General features: G+C 44.7%; 2 protein-coding genes across 5 annotated transcripts in view; one reads left to right on the top strand and one right to left on the bottom strand.

The window, feature by feature from the left end:
* The window catches only part of LOC121269615 (transmembrane protein 25), a 35,088-nt gene extending 30,318 nt beyond the window's left edge, over positions 1-4,770 (top strand). For 2 of the 4 annotated variants that reach the window (XM_041174332.1, XM_041174331.1), the window contains exons 13-14: positions 1,354-1,416; positions 4,273-4,770. The gene's annotated coding sequence lies outside the window, so the exon portion shown is untranslated. Of the gene's footprint in view, positions 1-1,326; positions 1,417-4,272 lie in introns of all 4 variants that reach the window. The other 2 variants (XM_041174334.1, XM_041174333.1) reach the window with 2 other exon arrangements.
* Positions 1-22,372, bottom strand: part of fxyd6 (FXYD domain containing ion transport regulator 6) — a 36,204-nt gene that overhangs the window by 3,141 nt on the left and 10,691 nt on the right. The window contains exons 7-10 of the mRNA XM_041174274.1: positions 19,426-19,475; positions 17,947-17,966; positions 8,247-8,280; positions 6,489-6,521 (exon numbers count right to left, since the gene is read on the bottom strand). Coding sequence (XP_041030208.1) covers positions 6,489-6,521; positions 8,247-8,280; positions 17,947-17,966; positions 19,426-19,475 — 137 coding nt within the window. The remainder of the gene's footprint in view (positions 1-6,488; positions 6,522-8,246; positions 8,281-17,946; positions 17,967-19,425; positions 19,476-22,372) is intronic.

Below are 22,372 nucleotides of genomic sequence, written 5' to 3'. Positions count from 1 at the left end.
TGTGTATGTCTGTGACAGAGAGAGTGTGTGTGTGTAAATGAAAGTGTGAGTGAATGTGTGTGAATGAGTGAGGGACTGTGTGTGTGTGAAAGAGTGTGTGTGTGTGAAAGAGTGTGTGTGTGTGAAAGAGTGTGTGTGTGTGAGTGTGTGTGTGTGTGAGAGTGTGTGTGTGTGTGTGTGTGAAAGAGAGTGTGTGTGTGTGTGTGTGTGAAAGAGAGTGTGTGTGTGTGTGACTGAGTGTGTGTGTGTGTGTGTGTGTGTGAGACAGTGTGTGTGTGTGTGTGTGACTGTGTGTGTGACAATGTGTGTGTGTGTGACAGAGTGTGTGTGTGTGACAGTGAGTGTGTGTGTGAGAGACAGAGTGAGTGTGTGTATATGTGTGTGTGTGTGAGAGACAGTGTGTGTGTGTGTGTGTGTAAGTGAAAGTGTGAGTGAGTATGTGTGAATGAGTGAGGGACTGTGTGTGTGTGACAGAGAGTGTATGTCTGTGACAGTGTGTGTGTTTGACAGAGAGTGAGTGAGTGAGTGAGTGAGTGTGTGTGTGTGTGTGTGTGTGTGTGTGTGTGTGTGTGTGTGTGTGTGTGTGAGTGCGCGCACATGAGTGTCCCTGATCCTGTTGCCGAGGGTAAGATGACCCGTCAAGCACTGAAACCTTTTTCTTTCCATAATGTCTGATTTTGTTTTGTGGACACACCTGAGGCAGCTGGCTGAATGGAGCAGGGCGATTCTCAAACTGTGGGGAACGAGATTTCTGTGTCTTGCCCCTGCATTGAATCATAGGAAGTTTGGGACACTGACGAATATTGCAGAGTTTCACGAAATGCCTTTGAGAATCATACTACTCTGCTCTGGGAGACTCATATCCAGGCAAGAGAAGAGCACATTAGGCAGAATTCCCTCTGCCTAGCACTAAGGGAAGAGCCAAGTTTTAGATCCTGTGCAGTGAGAGTTGCCAACTCAGGTTGGATTTGCTCCTGGAGATTTCATCTCACAATCCTGCACCTCTACTCTCTTGCTATTGGTCACTGAATAAGTCCACCCTCGTGATGCACCTTCCCACAACCAATAGAAAAGCAAACAAATTCTTTGCTATCTTATTGGACAATTCTTCACCCTCAGTCAAACAATATTCCTCCACCCCACCCCCCCCACATCAAATATTTTCAGATGTTGATGGTTGAGTGTTCAGCAAGGAGTCCGAATGCTCACAATCTAGTTGGTGTTGTCTTTAGATATTACAGCAAATCTTGATATAAGATCAAATTATAAATATATCTGAAGTCACTGTTGGAGGGGTGGGTGAAGGTGTGCTCACTTGTCCTGTAGGGACCTGACTGTCTCTCCCCCTCTAAGGTTGAGATTGCTCGATGAAAGACTCCCCTCCGTTTGGACCTGACCAGGGTTGTTTTCTCTCAGGTAATGGATTCCAACTTCCTTACATTTTCAGAACTGATAAGGGAATAGGGGGTCTGGTGGCAGAGGTGGGGGGAGGAGGGGGCTTCAATGATGATGGGGAGGACAAACCATCCTTCCTTTGGTACGCGTGCAATATATTTTTCCTGAGTTTTGTTGACAGCCGTGTACCCGGAGATTAATCTTCAATCTCTGGACGCTCCAGGGCAGTGCTGGAGGGTTGGCAACCCTAAGATAAAGGGGGAAGCGAGGGCAGAGACCCAGATATCAGTTAGCCGGGAGACCCCCAAGGCTTTCTCCTTGATTGCCACTATCTGCAGAGGGACCTCCCCAAGAACACCCCCCACGCAACTCCTTTCCCCAGCCTGTTTTCATCATATGAAGGGAGACAGACCGGGAGCAGTGAGAGAAACTATTACTACTGCTTCAGGAGTCTAGGACTAGGTCTCAGTCTAGAAATGAAAACCAGGCCTTTCAGGAGTGAAATTATGAAAGATTACCGCACACACAGGCTGGTACAAGTCTGAATGCCTCTTCCACAAATGACAATTGATGCCAATTGTTAATTTTAAATCTGAGATTGATAGGTTTTTAGCTGAGCCGTTAAGGCCAGTACATAGAGCCATCATCTCAGCAAAGGGCTGGAACAGGCTCGAGGGCTGAATGGACTCATCCTGTTGCTATGGAGATTCTGAGAGGATCCTGGAACACCCTGAAGGAAGTAGGAAGGTATTTTAACCTCCTCCTCCTCCTCCCCCCCCCCCCCAACTCCTGCCCACATCGATTCCTGCTCTCACTTCCAAAGTGCAACACCTTAATTTACCCATTGCCTCATTATAGGGTCGTGGATTTTTGGCTCGATCTAACCCTGTAAAGGTATAGGACAGGCTGGGGTGTTGAGAATCAGTAAATCAAACTGCATTGTAGCTTAGAGTGAAAGGGCTTTCTAAGATTAACAGGATAGTAGCAGGATGCCAGGGAGAAAGCTTGCCTTATCCTCCTGCTCCAAGTACCTGATTATTATCTACAAAAAAATACCTGTCTAAGGAAATCAGGGAGCAACATTGACCAGAGATGATTGAGCTATAACTTTTGTGATTAGTGTGATAAATATAGACAGAGGGGTGTGTTAACCATGCTATTGTGGGAATGTTAAAGATAAGCTGTTAAAAGGAAGAACAATCAAGAAGTCTTGTTTGAGAGAAGTATCTTTGGAAGATACAGCTCAGACTGTTTATGTAAACTGACTTCTCAAAGGATTCAAGTGTAGATTAATCATGAGGTCTTATCTGTGATAGGCCACTTCTGGTTTTTTTATTCATTCATGGGATGAACGTCGCTAGCTACAGCATGTGGCCCATCCCTAACTGTGCTTGAGATGAGCTGCCTTCTTGAACTGCTGCAGTCCCTGTGGTGTAGGTACACCCACAGCGCTGTTAGGGAGGGAGTTCCAGGATTTTGACCCAGCGACAGTGAAGGAACGGCGATATATTTCCAAGTCAGGATGGCGTGTGACTCTGAGGGGAAATGTTGCTTCATGCAGTAGTACAAGCCGCCCTTGAACTTTTAGATGACCTATGGTGTAATATCCGAAAATTAGCTGAAGAGCTTGAGAGATACAGAAACCAAAAGCTACTGTCTAGCATGTCACTGTAAAACCAGGAAGGAAGAAAGTTGACTAACAGTTGCTACAAAATAAGAACAAAGAGATCAGAGGAGGCTTTAACTTTGTATCTGGTGGAGAACCAGCCACAGCAAATGAATCGCCGGTGTTACCCCTGACCCAACTCTTCTTTCTACCAAAGTCAATGGAAGGAAAGGTTTGGTGGGGTTTTATTACCGAGCAGCCAATCCTCTATTGCCTGGTTTACCATCTGCCGGAGACAGATATAATGTACCCCAGCAAGCACCCCAACCTCGCCTGCACCAACAATCGGTAAACAGGCTAGAGCCAGAATGAGAAAGCGATGAAGGTGGCTAGGAGCCAGGTATCAGAAGCAAATCTCGTCCGTGCCCGTGGTTGCCAATCCTGCCAATTAAACAGGACAGCGGCAGGGCAGAGATGCAATTGCCTAAGAGAAGGAATAAAGCAGAGGGTGGCAGTGAACCATGTTTCTTCAGGCCAGAGCCAAGTGTGCGGTTTTTACGATTTGAAATGCGCTGCAGGGAAGAGTGGTGCAAGCAGATTCAACTGTAACTTTCAAAAGTGAATTGGGAAGTAAAGATTGCAGGGATACATGGAAAAAGCAGGGAGAGTGGAACTAATTGGATAGCTCTTTCAAGGAGCCTGCACATGTGGACGGAGAGTTGTAAGGCTTCCTTACACGCTGTAAGATTACGAAGTTAGCAGCGAAGTCCGAAGAACCTCCTCAGTTGGAATCCGCTCCCTAATACAAAGTGTCAAACCAGATTCGTGTCGTTGAATAAACTGTATCTATCCTAAATCACGCCTTTTTATTTTGAAAAGGAACAGGTCTTTTCCCAGCTATAATAGGCTCACAATTCATTTTTAGATATTTACTCTCGCTTGCCTGAAACTGTCTAAAATTTTAATCGCCCTCAATTTTTTCCCTTCTTATCCTGAAGGCGAGTGACTCGTGGCTGCTTGACAACAGCGGGTGGGGGTGGGGGGAGGGGATGGAGAGGCAGCCATCTTGTTTTCAAGGTCATGAATCCTCATCAATGACACAAAGAACAGTTTTCATCAATCCATGGTGGGGGTGGGGGTGGGGGGGGAGGAAAAAACCTTCAACACTGTCTTGCTCCAAGTCTGAAAGGAGGTCACTGGGAGAATTAAGAGACGCCTACTAGAGTGAGCTTATCGACATGTGTGACGTGTGACCCCATTTTATCCCTCAGGTTCTGTGTATCCAGAATGGACTTCTGTTGCCAGGCAACTGTGTGCTGGGAGTTGAGGACTGGCAGACGGATGTACCGCATGTTCCGAGTGACCGTGCCCTCCTGCAGGGAGAAGCTCTGCTTTTCTGTGGTTGAAGAGATTATATTGCAGGCAGCAAATCTGCTATTGTGAAACACCAAGCCCATTGTTAAAACTGTACAGCAACCCCAGTGCTCTGTCACTTCTGATTCTACATATGGCCCTTGTCAAGGCGTTTCAAAGCTTTTTGTTGCCTTGGTTACAGTCCTGCATCGGGTTGCCAAGCCTCCAGGATTGGCCTGGAAGTTCCAGGAATTGAATATTGATCTCCAGGACACTGCTGTGTGCAACCCTGGAGAAAAATCATCGGGACATCAAAAAGGATTTTCTTTGTCATTTACTTCGAGCATTTTTCTTTAGCAGAAATAAAAATATTGAAAATAGTGAATAAAGGATGTTTGGCTGACAGCCAAGTATCATCCAATTGGGTAATGAATCTTTTTGTTTTCCAGTTCCTTTCCAGCAAGGCTCCTTAGGCAGCACCTTCTAAACCCATGGCCACTACCATCTAGAAGGACAAGGGCAGCAGACACATGGGAGCACCACAACCTGGACGTTCCGCTCCAAGTCACTAACCATCCTGACTTGGAAATATATCGCCGTTCCTTCACTATCACTGGGTCAAAACCCAGGAACTCCCTACATGCCACTACACGGACTGCAGCGGTTCAAGAAGGCAGCTCACCACCACCTTCTCAAGGGCAACTAGGGATGGGCAACAAATGCTGGCCCAGCCAGCGACACCTGCATCTCATGAATTAATTTTTTAAAAATTGGCGTAGGTAGGCAGTGAGTCACAAGGCCGGATGTGTTGGCTGACCAATGGCTGGAGGATGGGGGAAAGTCATGTGATGAAACCTCCAAGAATTAATTTGATCACAGTTGGCAACCCTGGATCTGCACAGCTCCACCTCACGGTTTAGGCCTATTCCCCTCACTTCCCACACCTCCTGTTGATTAATGTGCAGATAAGACCCTAAATAGAAGGGAACCTGAAAAATATTGCCAGAGGTGACACCCTTCTAAGTATTAACAAAAAAATCAAGTGGCACAAGGCACCTCAAATATTTACTCAGCCTGTTATGTTATTTGATCAGTCGATATGTTGTATCATGTTGAACTATTTAAAGAGAGTGCGAAGCTGCCGTTTTGAAAATCAGAAAGAACAAAGTGGGGTTGCCAACTCTCCGGAACTGCGCCGGAATCTCTAGAAAGTGAAGATTTGTCTCCAGCAGCCATTCTACTAATGAACAAAATCGGGAGGGAAGTCACAGGGGCATCAAAGATATTGTGTGCCTTACATTTTATTTATTGGAGAATATTAGAGAAGGATCCAAAGGCTGTTCGGCCATGCAGGATGGTTGGAGACCTAGGTTCATGGGTGTACTCCCACAGCTTCCATCCTAAGTGTCAACATCCTGGGGATTACCACTGACCAGAAACCAAACTGGACTTGCCAAATAAATACTATGGCTACAAGAGCAGGTTAGCGGCTGCAGAGAGTAATTCAGCTCCTCACTCCCCAAAGCCTGTCCACCATCTACAAGGCACAAGTCAGGAGTCTGATGGAATACTCCCCACTTGCCTGGATGAGTGCAGCTCCAACAACACTCAAGCTTGACACCATCCAGGACAAAGCAGCCCGCTTGATTGGCACTACATCCACAAACATTCACTCCCTCCACCACCGATGCACAGTAGTAGCAGCAGTGTGTGTACCATCTACAAGAAACACTGCAGGAGGCTCCTTAGGCAGCATCTTCCAAACACACAACTGCTACCACGTAGAAGGATGAGCAGCAGACGTATGGGAATGCCACCACCTGCAAGTTCCTCTCCAAGCCAAATACTATCCTGACTTGGAAATATATCGCCGTTCCTTCACTGACGATGGATCAAAATCCTGGAACTCCCTCCCTAACAGCACTGTGGGTAACCACATGGACTGCAGCAGCTCAAAAAGGCAGCTCACCACCAGCTTCTCAAGGGCAATTAGGGATGGGCAATAAATTCTGGCCTAGCCAGCGATGCCTACATCCCATGAAAATATAATAAAAAAGCAGAGTTGGCAACCCTACTTCAGAGATCATCTCCCACCCTTGTTTGATTATAGGGGTCAATTCAATCAAGAACTCACCGTACGTGAAGCGAGCATCAGCAGATATTTCGGCTGCAAAAGAGAACAGAAGGGAGCCAGTTAGACAACGTCTTGATATCAGAGAATGCCCCCCCTCCCCCAACTCCTTGCAAAGGTGCTGGCGCACATTAGGTGGAGGCCAGGGACTAGTGCCCTGCTCAGTTGACTGACCTTCACCAGAGAGTTTACACTGTGAGTGTCAGTGGAATCAAAGCAGAGCCCAGTCTTCAGCTCCATTGACACCAATATCTTCCAATAGGGGCACAGGTTAATGTTTGGAGCAGGAAACCTGGCCGTTTTATTCCCCCTCCCCAATCCCCATTTAACCCATCCCATGGGTACGTGGTAAATGTGTAATTGTGCACACACTGTGATTTGGACCTCGGAACTTAGCATTGCCTCGTCTCTCTCACACGCTTCCTCACTGATTCATGGAAGTATATTTTAACCAACAACTCCAACCCCCTGCTCCCTCACTGCACCCCCCCACCCCCCCTTTGAAACTGAATCTGGGCTCAGACTGGGTGTCAAGTAGATTTCTTTTTAATTCATCTTAAGAATATTTAAGTAATTAATTTACAGCTTTGATTTGCTGATGAGATCTGTGGCTTCTGATAGGTTTAAGTCAGTGCCTCTTTGAAATAGGAGGCCACAGGTGAAGAATGTAATTTGGTTCAAGCTAGCTCAGGCTGGCTGCCTCCACTCGTCTACCAATAAAATTATTCATGTGTTGAGCAGCAAATCCAATATCAGCAACAACAGAGTAAAATGTTCCAATACACACGACAGCAGCATTCTCAAAAGGAAATTTGACATCGAACCACGTAAGGAGGTATTAGGACAGGTAACCAAATGTTTGGTCAAAGGTACATTTTGGGGAGTGTCTTAAAGAAGGAGATAGAAAAAGAAAGACTTGCACATATATATATATATATATATATATATATATAAACGCCCTTCGTAACTTAGAATGTCCCAACGTGTTTTACAGGCAATGAGGTACTTTTGATAAGTAGTCACTGCTGTAACAGAAAGGTAGGGTTGACATAGTGAGTGTGGCAGAGAGCTGGTGGGTGAAAGGTGGATAATTCAAGAGGGAGAGGGTGACGGAGATCATTAGAAATGGAAAGAGAGAGAGTTGGAGAGAGGAAAAGTTAAAAGGTGGGTATCTGTACAGCTGAATGTTTGGGTTGGAGTCTGACACAAAGCTGGTCTAATGAAGGATTGCACCTGAGACACACATATACGTATGAAAGTGTCGGAACAGGAAAACACCAATTTGATCCACCCAACCTGTCCTACACACTGGAACTACACACCTGGGAGAGATGAACACAACAGGTAAGAAACCATTACCAGTTAGGGGGAAAATATCTGAAAAGCTCTCCGTCCTGTTTAGATGATTAAAACTAGTTCAGGAGACACATTGACCCTGACGTATTGTAAGATATGTGGAAATATAGGGTGTCTACATCACAGGAACAGTCTCTTCAACTCAATAGGCTCATATCTCTTGATCACAGGATATCTATCTCAATGTGCATTTTCTCTTTCAGTCCCTAAATTCCTGCAATGGATTTGCAATCTGCTTAGCAACTACTTTTCGTTCCCGTACTTGCCCTGGGCACACCCAACCATCCCACATCTTAGCCCTGCCAAGTAATATCCATTTTATTAAATTAAATTCTAGATTCCAATGGACATATTTTGACATTTATCTTTGATTGCTGACCGATAAATAAAGGTGTGAGTACTCACCGTGTGTCATGATGCTGACAAGATGTATGAACGACAGAGAGAGTCAGCGAACAAGTGTGGCAATGGATGTTCTGGCTATAACCCTGGGTGGGTGTAAAACTATGTCAGACAAGAATAAATTAAACATTAATAGGCTGGGTAATCTTCGTCCCAGTCACATGGCAGCTACTAGAGAAATGAATGTGTTGATGACTCCAGTTACATGAAAAATCTGCCCAAGTTCCTCTTGCACTGTGGGTTCAGAACATTGTAGCAGCCAAATAATTAACCCCCAGCCTGAAGCATCTAAACAGGGAGAGAGCTGGTTTCAGTTCACAAGTACCTTGTTGGCTCCGAGAACTCTGCATTTTAATTGTCTCGTTTGTGATTTTCTGCTTTGCCACTTCTCAAAGTGCAGAGATCACGCTGTCTTTATTGAACCCACTGCTGCCAGTCTGCCTCTGGGGAGTCCGGTCCTGAATGTCATGTCAGGCCATTCGACCATGGAGGGCATCATTGCTGAATTCAACCCTGTCCTCACATGACATGCACCCTTTTCCTTTGAGGAGGGTGGGCCCACAGGAGGGAATTGAGTTTGATTCTTCTCTCTCCTCATCCCAGGGCATTGACTCCTTCCCTATGCCACTAGAGGTGATCACCTTACCCAACATTGATCAGTAACTGAAGCTGGAGAGTGACTGTACATCACTAACTGGTAATCTCAAGACTTGGCGCAAGCAGTTGTTCCAAGGCTGGGTTCACATGTATCCTACAGACAAAGTCAGATGATTTAGTTCCTGTCATAGAAAAGATAGTGCAAGAAATATGGAGAACTGCAGATGGGGTTAAATTCAACTTGGGTGGGGGAGGCATGTGAAATAAGCATTTGAGGATTGGCTAGTCAATATATTCCTGATTCATTCTTCCAGCAGCTTCAGTTTGTACATTATTATTGCCACAGGGAGTGGTTAGAGAATGGAACTCATTACCACAGGGAGTGGTTAGAGTATGGAACTCATTACCACAGGGAGTGATTGAGGTGAATAGCATAGATACATTTGAAGGGAAGCTGCATAAACGCATGAGGGAGAAAGGAACAGAAGAACATGTTGATAGGGTGAAGATGAAGACCAGTGGGAGAAAAACTTGTATGGAACATAAACGTCATGGACAAATTGGGCCGAATGGCAGGTTTCTGTGTCAAAATATGATGTAATTAATAGCTCTTGTTGACCCTTGCTCTAGATTATTTTGACTCGTATCTTAGATCAGGGGTTCTCAGCTTGGGGGAGGGGGTGTGTTGCTGGAGGCTGCGCCCACAAGGGGTCTGCCAAAACAAAGCAGAAAATGTATAGGGGGGGAGAAAAGACATTATAACGGACCAATCAGATAGAGAAATAAAAACAAAATGCTGGAAATACCCCCAGCAGATCAGGCAGCATGTCTGGAGAGAGAAACAGAGTTAACGTTTCAGGATCAGAATTGGACTTGGGACAAGTGGCAGCTGAGATGTAAGAGATGCCATCCAATGAACATATTTCAGAGCTGGGTTCTCCCCGTGTTCTCACAGGTTTTGGTAGTAGTGTGGGAAGAAAGAGGGGGAGAAAAGCCAATCAGCCCATGCCTGAGGCAATGGCAGCAGTTGGTATTTGGATGCGGCGTGTGTAGGGAGACCCCCCGGACAGAGGGAAGGAGGGAGGCAGAGTGATAAGGAACTAAGTCTTTGCCGAGCAAACAACACTGAGAACTGGTGCCAGAGAAAGCGTGAAAGAGCGAGCGACTCTGTGACTTAAAGCTTCATCTCGTTTCCCCCAGTGACATGATTCTGTGCATCGGATCAGTTGGCAAAACTCTCCGCGTCCATGTTTTCTTTATGGTTCTGATTTCTCCTGAGTTCCGCCCTGTCTGCCTGACTTCACACTCAGCCACCCACCGCAGTTTTCTAAACTTTTTTCACTTTTATCACATTCTCATATCTTCACAGGGCTTCCCAGAATGATTGAGCAGCCCGAATTACAGTTCCTCGTGGTTGTGGCATTTATGATCATGATTTTGTTTCGGGACAATCAGATCCTGAAGCTGGAGGAACCTTGGGGATAATCTGGGTAGTCAGAACATTAATATTTGTGGCTACAACCCAATTCTGCATCTGGAACTCTGCAGTTACATAAACTGGAACCAGTAATTTTATACACATCCATTCGATCTTAAAAACCAATCCTTAATCCCCATGAAGCCATCCACTTGAAATACTTCAAATTATGAAATGATAACGCATAGATAAACCACATTATCAATAAAGCATCCTGTTCTTGTTTGTGAAAGTTTTATTTTATTTTGTTTGTAAGGAAACAGCTGCCAAGAGCTAGATCTGTGTGAATGACCAGGACCATTGCTTGAAAGTCCAATATTTGGAAAAGTGTTTATATGTCTTTGGAGTCAGTGTGTGTAGGTACCATCTGAGGGGAAAGCACTAGTCAAGATAGGGCTTATTACAGTCACTGGGTAACTTAGTACAATTGTATTACTCCAAGTGATTAAGGCAGATATTGTGTATGTACATTATAATTCTATAATTCCATGAATGAATTTACAAGAGTGGGAAAGTTACAACCGAGTTACCATCTGCTGCACCGTTGGGGTTTAGAACTGTGCCTAGTGCCATATTTACTCTTTTATGCAATTTGTAATAAATAATTAGGGTTAAAAGAATTTGCAAAATTCTAAGGATTTGAGATGTCTCTGATCATCAGAGCATTGGAGCGAGAATCTCAGCCCAAGAAGAATAAAGACTGGAGTCAAAATCTAAGTAAAACAAAAATGATATCGTAAAACTAATTTTCATACAGAAAAAATACTTATGTTGTATGTGGAAATGTTCTAATATATGAGGGGGGAGCCTCACAAAGTCAAAGATTGAGAAGCCCTGTTTAAATCATGCTCATAAATAAGTTTAACCTTCCTGTACCTTCGATTGTGTCTGCTAATATGGCCTGAGTCTAGGTAAAGTTGCAGTCACATACCTCACACAATATAACAAACTCCTGTCTGAAATGCAGATTGAATTTTGGAGGCCTAGAGATTTGGAAGTGAGCACTCCAAGTTAAGGTATGCAGGAATACATGGGTACAGGGGTTTAAAGTTTGTATGTGGCCAGTGAATGCCCCCATTGCCTTCTCAGGGGGATGTAGAAGATCCCATAGCACCTATTTAAAGAAGACCAGAGGAGTTCTCCCTGATGTACTGCTAAATATGGTAAATATTTACCCCTCAACCAACATGACAAAAACAGACTAATTGGTCAGTAAACAAAAACAGAATTACTTGGAAAAACTCAGCAGGTCTGGCAGCATCGGCGGAGAAAAGAGTTGACGTTTCGAGTCCTCATGACCCTTCGACAGAACTTGCGTTCGAGTCCAAGAAAGAGTTGAAATATAAGCTGGTTCAGTTATCTCATTGCTGTTTGAGGGACATGCCTCTGTGTAAATTGGCTGCCAAAACTTTCTACATGACAACAGTAGCTACACGTCAAAATTGTCTGTAAAGCACTTTGTGACGTCCTGAGGTTGTGAAAGGCGCTATATAAATGCATGTATGTTCTTCATTCCTTCACCCATCATGTAGACTTTGAGCTTTGTGGGGGTTAGCGGTCAGTGCATTGCAGCCAGGAACGGGTCGCAAACAATAATCTTGCATATACCAATTATCTGGTGTATTGGTGAATTTAGTCTGTTGCCAGTCTTCAGGGGTGCAGAGCTGATAGGATAAATGTTTACAGGGGGCAATAACATACCTTTCTCTCTGGTGATTGGGTGGTGATGTTATCCCACCAGGAAGCTGTATCATCCTCCTTCCTTTCCTGCGCTTCCTCCTCTGTTGCTTTTCCTCTCATGTCACATTGTTCTACCAGTTAATGGCTGAACAACTCCGCGTTACCATTCACTATTACTAATTCACTATTCTGTTTATCATATGACAATAATAAGGACACTCTGTTAATGGAATTTTCATAAATGAGTGGCGTACAAGTTACAATTAATTTCCAAGTGCTCGATTGAACTAGCTTTCAACAACTGTTTCAGTTCTCTCTGGCTCCTGTGCACTTTTCTGCCTTAGCACAACTTGCTATATATCTTGTCCTAAAAGGAGGTGTGTGGACAGCTGGACCTTTATTAATCACTCCTCAGTATTTGCCTACCTATTCACCAAGTGAGAAGCCTTGCACAAGACGCTGTTTCAATTCACAGCCCGCCTCACACCAGACTCGTCCAGTCTGACTTGGTCCCGCCTTGCAGCCCAGCACAATTTCAGTTTCTATAATGTACGTTGTACTCATCTTCATGCCCATCTCCGCTCTATGCGTGTAAGTGAAACATTTGAGAAGTGCTGATTATGGACATTTGTTGTAGTGGTTATGTTACTGGTTGAGTAACCCAGAGAACGTGGTTACAAATCCTGCAATGGAAATTTAAGAATTTTTAATTTAAAAATAGCTGGAAATAAAAAGCTGTATCGGTAAAAGTGACCATGAAGCTGTCAAATTGTCATTGAAACCTCCACTACTGCCTTTTAGGGAAGGAAATCTGATGTCCTTACCCGTTCAAGCCTTTCATGTGGCTCACTCTTAACTGCCCCCCGAAGCGCCTCAATAAGCCACTCAGCTGTATCAAAGCACTTTGCAGGATAGATGAGCAGGTATTGTTAAATGCAAAAAGAACAAAGGTTCATCTAGTTCACCTTCTACCATCCTGGTAATGATATGATACGAAAATAGAATTGACGACTTAATCAAAGCGATTAATTTCTGTCGGCGAGTCTAGAACAGACCCAAACATGAAGGAAAGAAAACCCCCCATTGGTGGACAACTTTTGGGAACCATAGGTCCAAAGTTGCTTGTTCTTCCCAAGTCTGCTACTCAGTTTTCATATGTCAGATCCCCCAGATGTTATTTTCTAAAATGGTTCAAGGTGGTCCAAGGATAACTAGGGATGGTCAATAAATGCCAGGGACACCAACATCATGGGAAAGAATGAAAAAAAAAAACACCTTCATGAGGAATATGCCCTCCAATCTGTCCGGTGATGAAGGCTCCACCTCTAGTTACAAAGCATAGTCCAGTCCATGTCAGGCAATCCCTGAACTCCTAAACTCAGTGCATTGGCTTCACCTGATTTTAACTCCTATACCAGGAATTTTTATTCGGCAGAGGAACGGTGGAAATGGGTGGAAACGCAGGGTTTCCTCTGAAGTTCCTATGGACCTATGACAGAGGGGCACCCCTCACCCCACCCCCAATTCAGAGGGCCAATGTTTGTTTAAAACTGGGATCAAACATTGATGATAAAAGGAAGACACAAGAGAAGGAAATCTTAAAGACTGAAGGTGCTGGAAATTCAGAGCAGGTCAGCTACAAAGCAAACAGGTTAATGTTTCACCTAAGGTCTCCCTCAGAGGAACAGAGGCGTCCATCACCCCTCTGCTGCTGATTAATAACTAACCTCAATAATAACAATGCAGAACAGGTTAATGAGCCTGTGGCAAGTGGTTTCTATAAATTATTGATTGAGCATTTGATTTTAGCTGACCTACCATTTGGAACCAGTTTTGCCCAGATTATAGTGGGATAAAATGTCCCCAGCATAAAGAGTAGTGTTTACTGCAATGATTGGACAGGGTTAACAACAGAAAAGCCCCAAATTTCTAAACACCACCCTTTACTATTTTGACACCATTCACTTAATTTTGCCCATTTTTGCTTCCAGTTTTATCCGTATTCAGTTTCATCTTCTACATTCACACACTGATCCATGACTGTATTTTAACCTATACAGTTGATTCCTGGCTTCCGCCTCAGATCCAGTTTCTTCTTCAACCTCCCTACTTCCCCCACCTCCCCACAATGCCCCTGGTTTGAAATAATTTACAAATTTATCATGTCCAAATTTGCCATGGAATGTTGTAAAAATCCAACTGTTTCCACTTACACTGGCTCAACAATTGAAGCACCTTGTTTGAGTTTGATTATACGAGTAAGAATAAAAAGACTTATATTTACATTGTGCCTTTCGTGACCTCAGCAAATTAGCACAAGTCTCACTAATGAGATAAGGAGCAGAGAATCTGTCGCTGTGATATTGGTTAAGTGATAAATATTGGCCAGGAGAACTCTCCATTCTGTGCAATCTTTTACATCCACATGAGGGAGCAGGTGGGTCCTCAGTTTAACAGCACATCCCTCACTCCTGCACTGGGGTGTCAGTCTAGTTTACATGCTCAAATTTTGAGAGCGGGGCTTGAACCCATAAACCTTCTGACACCAAGACGAGAGGGCTGTCCACTGAGCTATGGCTAACACCCAATAAATTCCAAGCACATCCGAGCTCTGTGTCCTGTGTCGAGTGTAAAATTCCAATGTGCGCATTTACCCATGTACACTAATGCTGGTGTTCCATGCAACAAGCTGTGTGGCTTTTCCTTATTTTGGGTACTTGTCCTGGTAAAATCAAGGATGTTCTGGGAGTTTTATCTTGTTTTCTTGGAAAACCTGAGAAAGAAACATAGCAAAACCCTTGATAGGCCAGATATACACAAACACTGTTTGTTCCCCCCCTGCTGGAGAGACAATGGGAATTTCCTTGGAATTCCTCCTGCTGCTCTGGCATAACTTAGGTAGAAATTTCGTGGGAACCGAAGGGGGTTTCTGCCAAAGTTATGGGAGCGGAGCAGATAGTGGCTCCACAAAAAAATCCCCAGTTATAAAAACAGAAAATGCTGGAAAAACTCAGGTCTGGCAGCATCAGTGGAGAGAGAAACAGTGTTAACATTTCGAGTCCAATATGCCCATTGTTGGTCCCTAAGTTTTGGCAAGAATCCAAAGACACAAAGAACTTTCAAACTCATTAATTAACTGGTACACTGACCAAGTCCTAGGGATCTATTCAAAGGCTGTGTGAGACATTGCTGACCTATATCTCGAAACCCTTTGTAGGTCCTTTACTCAACATTGGATTTTCCCAGAGCCAATCCAGACTTTTATAATGTAGGAATGCCAGGAGAAATAACATGGAATGGCATGGCAACTAAGATAATAAATGGAATTGAGCAGCAGAACAATGAGGTGAGATCCCAGCTAGCAAAGGTGGTAACAGTGGAGAAAAGCATTGGTAACATATAGAATAGGAGACAGTTGATCGGGAAATGATAGTGAGCATATCTGAGTTCTCTGGCCCACAAGTAGGGTAAAGAGAAGGCTGTTCAGTATGTTGAGACACTCACTAACCTTCCTATAATTTAAATATAAATCAGCTCACTCCTCCTTTCAAAAGATGATCAGTCCTACAGTACAATCCATTACAAAAACAAAAATAGCTGGAAAAACTCAGCAGGTCTGACAGCATCTGTGGAGAGGAACACAGAGTTAAGTTGCGAGTCCGTATGACTCTTCATGAGAACTAAAGAAAAATAGAAATGAGGTGAAATATAAACTGTTTGAGGTGGGGTGGGACAGGTGGAGCTGGATAGAGGGCCAGTGATATAATCCCAATTGATTAGTTGGTCTAACATTTCCAAAATGTTCAGCAGATAATACAGGGAATAGTAGGGAAGTTACTGATCAACTAATGACTATAAGCATTGCTTGGACTGCATGTTTCAGCGGTTTTGTATGACCTAGATTCTCATTTGAATTATTAGATAAATGTTTCTATTTGAACTTTGTGAAATTGAACAATTTAAAGTGATCCAACCTGTGATCTAAACCAGACCCAAACAAGACAAACAGCTACCAATTCATCCCAGTTTAGCAACTCCTTCCTTTATTGGTGTGGGTATCACTAACAGTCTCATTTATTGATTTTTTTTTTTACAATAGTGCTTTTTCACACCAGCTCTTCAAGTGGAAGTGACTTTATAATGAACAAACACAGAAACCAATTCATAGTGCTATATGTCAATATTAAATACACTGTATTGAACACTGAGACATCACTGTGGCAACACCAGACTGTGAAGGGCTGAGTGTAAGAGTTCCACTCATCTTCAGCTGCTCATGTGTCTTAGCCCAGACATACACACACACCCACGTATACACGGCCACATCCACACACTATTACAAAAGTACAATCTAGCAAGACTGCAAAATACCAAACTAATACAAACACCACTTACTACCCGACAATACTACACATCTTTGGGATGACCAACACAGGTGGAGTGCAACAAATTATGGCACGTCACAAGATTCATACATCATTCACTGCTATCAATATTTATATGTTTTTAATTCAAGAACCGTGAGACAAACTGAACGAAGCTTCAAGTCTCCGTGCAGTGAGAATCGTTGGGAGTGATGTCAGAGGGGTCTTCAAACACCTGTCAAAGATTTCAACGGCCTCAGGTCTCTCATTGACATCTTCCTGTCAGGGCAAAGCAGAGATGAGTGGTACTTGAAATATTTAAACATTTAGGAGTTGGTTTTGTGAATTATTTTCTCTCTGCTCCCCTTGACTGTTTCCCTCCCCGAAGGTACTACCTCCTGGCTGGGGAACAGTTTCACAGGTTGGCCATTGTCCTATAGATATACCACAGGAACTCAACAAGGCTCCTTAGGTAGCACCTTCCAAACCCATGACTGCTACAACTTGGAAGGACAGGGGCAACAGAATCATGGGAGCACCACCACCTGCAAGGTCCCCCCCACCCCGGCCTCCCAAAACACTCACCATCCTGACTTGGAACGATATCGCCGTTCCTTCACAGTCACTGTGGCAAAATCCTGGAACCCTTTTCTAACAGCACTGTTACTACACCACAGGGACTGTAGCGGTTCAAGGCGGCAGCTCAAGGGCAATTAGGGATGGGCAATAAATGCTGGCCTAGCCAGCAATCCCATGAGTGAATTAAAAAAAATGACAGATGGCCCATTCTCAAGTGCCATGCCCCAAGTGGATGGTACAATACCAGGGTGGATGGAGGTTATTTCTGTCTGGTAATGTATGGCCACTTTGTGTCTGTGAGAGAAAGTCACTGACTTGCTCCCATTTTTACATTAATTGGATTGATTTTACAGCATAGGAACAGATAATTCACTGGCGTTTACACTCAACATTTGTCTCCTACTGTTGTATCTAACCCTATCTACATAAACTTCTATTCCTTCCTTGTTCATTCTTATACTTCCTGCTAAATGCATCCCTGCTATTCACCTCAACTACTCCATGTGCAAAGAGTTATACAGTCTCACCACTCTCTGGTTAAAGAAGTTTCTCTTCTACAGAGCTAGCTAGGCACATAAATATAAATTTATACATTGTATGAGGATGGTCTCTGATGACCAACACAGATACCATTTTATTAAGCTTTCGTAACAGATGTGCTGTGTCCCCCTGAGAATGCACAAGGACCTTAGTTTTAATAACCCATCCAATAAACAGGTCCGACAGTGGCCTCAGATCCTGTACCCTTTTTCTCCCCCCTTCCCACCCCGCCTCCATATTTCTTTCTTTGCCTGGATTTACATCTTCTGGTTTTCCAATTGTTTGGGAAATCATGGTTGTGGTAGCTCAAGAATCCGGCAGGTCAGCTGCTTTACTGTGAACGGTGCCTCAGAAAACTCCACCAGCTCAGGCAAAGATGGTGCCAAACAGGGCAAGGGGACAACAGACAGACAGATGGATGAGCAGAGTAGAAGTCTTACGTGATTGGTCCTGATCAGTTCTCCACCTTGGCTGCTGCTTCCATTGCTGTGACAAAAGAGAGAGAAACAATAAAGTTTAACAGGGCATCATGACAATGTGGTTAAGTGTTGAAAGAAGGCTCCTGAACGATATTCCTCACCCCCTCCCCACCCACATTCCTCAACCCCTCCCCACCCACAATCTTCATGCAACTCAATATAGATTGTTCAATCCAAGTGAATATTCAAATCATGTCTGAGGGCAGATGTGGGACAATATTCCTTCTTTGCCGGTCTCAAATCAGTGTAACCTCTTCCAGCTCTACAGTTCTCCAACAACTCTGCGCTCCTCCACATCTGGCCACATGAGCATCCATAATTTTAATTACTCCACAATTGGCAGCCGTGCCTTCAGCTGCCTGGGCCCTAAGCTCTGGAATTTCCACCCTAAACCTCTCAGTCTTTGCTTTTTTAAGACATCTGTAAAACTTACTTGACCAGGATTTTGGTCAGCTGTCAAAATAGCTCCTTATGGATGTTTTACTATATTAAAAGGTGCTATATAAATGAAAGTTGTTGTTATACAATGGCAGACACCATGTAACAAATCTCCAACCAGAGAAAAGCCATTTTGTTGAATATTTTGAGGATGGACAGACCCCAGGAGCTGACATTCTCACTGTGTGTATGGTCAACTTTTCTCAAACATTAAAACCTTCCTTCCATGCTGCTGAGTGAAACTCTGGCACACACATGCTCAGAGTAATGTTTCTGCAGACTCCAGAGCAAGCTGCTGCTACCTGGCTAATACTCAGAGTGACTCATGCAGCATAACAGCAGCAAGGCTTTGGGTCCAGGGGGCCAATTCCAAGTGATATTGCAGGTAGCTGGGGCTGGTCTGAACACTAAGTAGACTGGACCATGAGAGGATTCAGGGTGGGTGCAGAACATGCACGTGAACAAGTTCTCTACCCAGAGAATGCAGGACCTGTGGAATAGGTTGGGGCAGTGGATTCCAAGTCACTGAATCCTTTCTAATGAAGGCTGGATCTGTTTCTGGTTGGAATGAACATCACCTTGGCCAACAGGTTGGTGTCTTGTAATGTAAAGTAGGTCTGACGAGATATCCTGGACTAATTTAGATTATCTAAGGGGGACAGAGAGCAATTTCCTAGATTTATCTACCTGCACTTTGCCCTGGGTGACTAGTCTCTCCCTGCAGGTCACATGGTTGTTTTTTTTTAGGGGCAGAGTGTAGCTATTATGATACACAATATGTCACAATGTCGTCAGAGAGGCAGGCTGCACCAGGTGGTCTTTTCCTCTCCATCATTGTTTGTCCTTAAGACTGAAACATGCACACAGACACTCACTGGGGTACAGTTCCACACATACTGACTCATGAGGAAGGTAATATGGCTGCTCTGAGTTCCTCCAACCAGGTAAGTCCCCTCATCGCAGCTGCTGTTTTCTGAGCGATGCCAGGGTTCGTGTGTCACTGCCTGACACAGATACGCCTATCTCACCTTTGTTGGTGATCAGGGTTTCTGCCTGGGCCTCCTCATCACTGGGTGATCTGAAGAAAAAGAAAGAAATGTCAAAGGCGATCAGAACACCCTCACATCATGCTGGATTTCGTTTGTTTTATGAAATTCATTTACTGTTGTTGCATTTATGGAGGTTGTCAGTGTCAGCACTCCCAGGACAGGTACAGCACGGGGTGAGATATAGAGTAAAGTTCCCTCTACACTGTCCCCATCGAGCACTCCCAGAGCAAGTACAGCACGGGGTTAGATACAGAGTAAAGCTCCTTCTACACTGTCCCCATCGAACACTCCCAGAGCAGGTACAAATAGGATTAGATACAGATTAAAGCTCCCTTGACACTGTCCAAACGCTTCTGGCCAATTATAAATAAAGGAGTAATATCAGCCTACGTGACTGTTAAGAAGATATAATAATTCTCATAATGTTATTGTAATTTATTGTAAAATAAAGTAATAGTGGGATGTAAAAACAAAAAAACTGTGGATGCTGGAAATCCAAAACAAAAACAGAATTACCTGGAAAAACTCAGCAGGTCCGGCAGCATTGGCGGAGAAGAGTTGACGTTTCGAGTCCTCATGACCCTTTGACAGAACTTGAGTGAGTCCAAGAAAGAGTTGAAAGATAAGCTGGTTTAAGGTGTGTTTGGGGGGGGGGGGGGGGGGGGAAGAGAGAGAGAGAGAAGTGGAGGGGATTGATATGGTTGTAGGGACAAACAAGCAGTGATAGAAGCAGATCATCAAAAGATGTCACAAAGAACAGAACAAAAGAACACATAGGTGTTAAAGTTGGTGATATTATCTAAACGAATGTGCTAATTAAGAATGGATGGTAGGGCACTCAAGGTATAGCTCTAGTGGGGGTGGGGGGAGCATAAAAGATTTAAAAATATTTAAAAATAATGGAAATAGGTGGGAAAAGAAAAATCTATATAATTTATTGGAAAAAAACAAAAGGAAGGGGGAAACAGAAAGGGGGTGAGGATGGAGGAGGGAACTCAAGACCTAAAGTTGTTGAATTCAATATTCAGTCCGGAAGGCTGTAAAGTGCCTAGTCGGAAGATGAGGTGCTGTTCCTCCAGTTTGCGTTGGGCTCCACTGGAACAATGCAGCAAGCCAAGGACAGACATGTGGGCAAGAGAGCAGGGTGGAGTGTTAAAATGGCAAGCGACAGGGAGGTTTGGGTCATTCTTGCGGACAGACCGCAGGTGTTCTGCAAAGCAGTTGCCCAGTTTACGTTTGGTCTCTCCAATGTAGAGGAGACCACATTGGGAGCAACGAATGCAGTAGACTAAGTTGGTGGAAATGCAAGTGAAATGCAGCTTCACTTGAAAGGAGTGTTTGGGCCCTTGAATGGTGAGGAGAGAGGAAGTGAAGGGGCAGGTGTTGCATCTTTTGCGTGGGCATGGGGTGGTGCCATAGGAGGGGGTTGAGGAGTAGGGGGTGATGGAGGAGTGGACCAGGGTGTCCCGGAGGGAACAATCCCTACAGAATGCCAATTGGGGGGGTGAAGGGAAGATGTGTTTGGTGGTGGCATCATGCTGGAGTTGGCGGAAATGGCGGAGGATGATCCTTTGAATGCGGAGGCTGGTGGGGTGATAAGTGAGGACAAGGGGGACCTTATCATGTTTCTGGGAGGGAGGAGAAGGCGTGAGGGCGGATGCGCGGGAGATGGGCCGGACACGGTTGAGGGCCCTGTCAACCACCGTGGGTGGAAAACCTCGGTTAAGGAAGAAGGAGGACATGTCAGAGGAACTGTTTTTGAAGGTAGCATCATCGGAACAGATGCAACTGAGGCGAAGGAACTGAGAGAATGGGATGGAGTCCTTACAGGAAGCGGGGTGTGAGGAGCTGTAGTCGAGGTAGCTGTGGGAGTCGGTGGGTTTGTAATGGATATTGGTGGACAGTCTATCACCAGAGATTGAGACAGAGAGGTCAAGGAAGGGAAGGGAAGTGTCAGAGATGGACCACGTGAAAATGATGGAGGGGTGGAGATTGGAAGCAAAATTAATAAATTTTTCCAAGTCCCGACGAGAGCATGAAGCAGCACCAAAGTAATCATCGATGTACCAGAGAAAGAGTTGTGGAAGGGGGCCGGAGTAGGACTGGAACAAGGAATGTTCCACGTACCCCATAAAGAGACAGGCATAGCTGGGGCCCATGCGGGTACCCATAGCCACACCTTTTATTTGGAGGAAGTGAGAGGAGTTGAAGGAGAAATTGTTCAGTGTGAGAACAAGTTCAGCCAGACGGAGGAGAGTAGTGGTGGATGGGGATTGTTCAGGCCTCTGTTCGAGGAAGAAGCTAAGGGCCCTCAGACCATCCTGGTGGGGGATGGAGGTGTAGAGGGATTGGACGTCCATGGTGAAGAGGAAGCGGTTGGGGCCAGGGAACTGGAAATTGTTGATGTGACGTAAGGTGTCAGAGGAATCACGGATGTAGGTGGGAAGGGACTGGACAAGGGGAGAGAGAAGGGAGTCAAGATAACAAGAAATGAGTTCTGTGGGGCAGGAGCAAGCTGAGACGATCAGTCTAACGGGGCAGTTCTGTTTGTGGATTTTGGGTAGGAGATAGAAGCGGGCCGTCCAAGGTTGGGCGACTATCAGGTTGGAAGCTGTGGGAGGAAGATCCCCAGAGGAGATGAGGTCAGTGACAGTCCTGGAAACAATGGCTTGATGTTCAGTGGTGGGGTCATGGTCCAGGGAGAGGTAGGAGGAAGTGTCTGCGAGTTGACGCTCAGCCTCCGCGAGGTAGAGGTCAGTGCACCAGACAACAACAGCACCACCCTTGTCAGTGGGTTTGATGACAATGTCAGGGTTGGACCTGAGAGAATGGAGTGCAGTAAGTTCAGAGAGAGAGAGATTAGAATGGGTGAGAGGAGCAGAGAAATTGAGACGACTAATGTCGCGCTGACAGTTCTCAATGAAAA

The sequence above is a fragment of the Carcharodon carcharias genome, chromosome 25, assembly GCF_017639515.1.
Source record: "Carcharodon carcharias isolate sCarCar2 chromosome 25, sCarCar2.pri, whole genome shotgun sequence".
Taxonomy (NCBI): Eukaryota; Metazoa; Chordata; class Chondrichthyes; order Lamniformes; family Lamnidae; genus Carcharodon; species Carcharodon carcharias.
The sequence above is the reverse complement of the archived record's forward strand: the minus strand, read 5'-3'. Positions and strand labels throughout refer to the sequence as shown.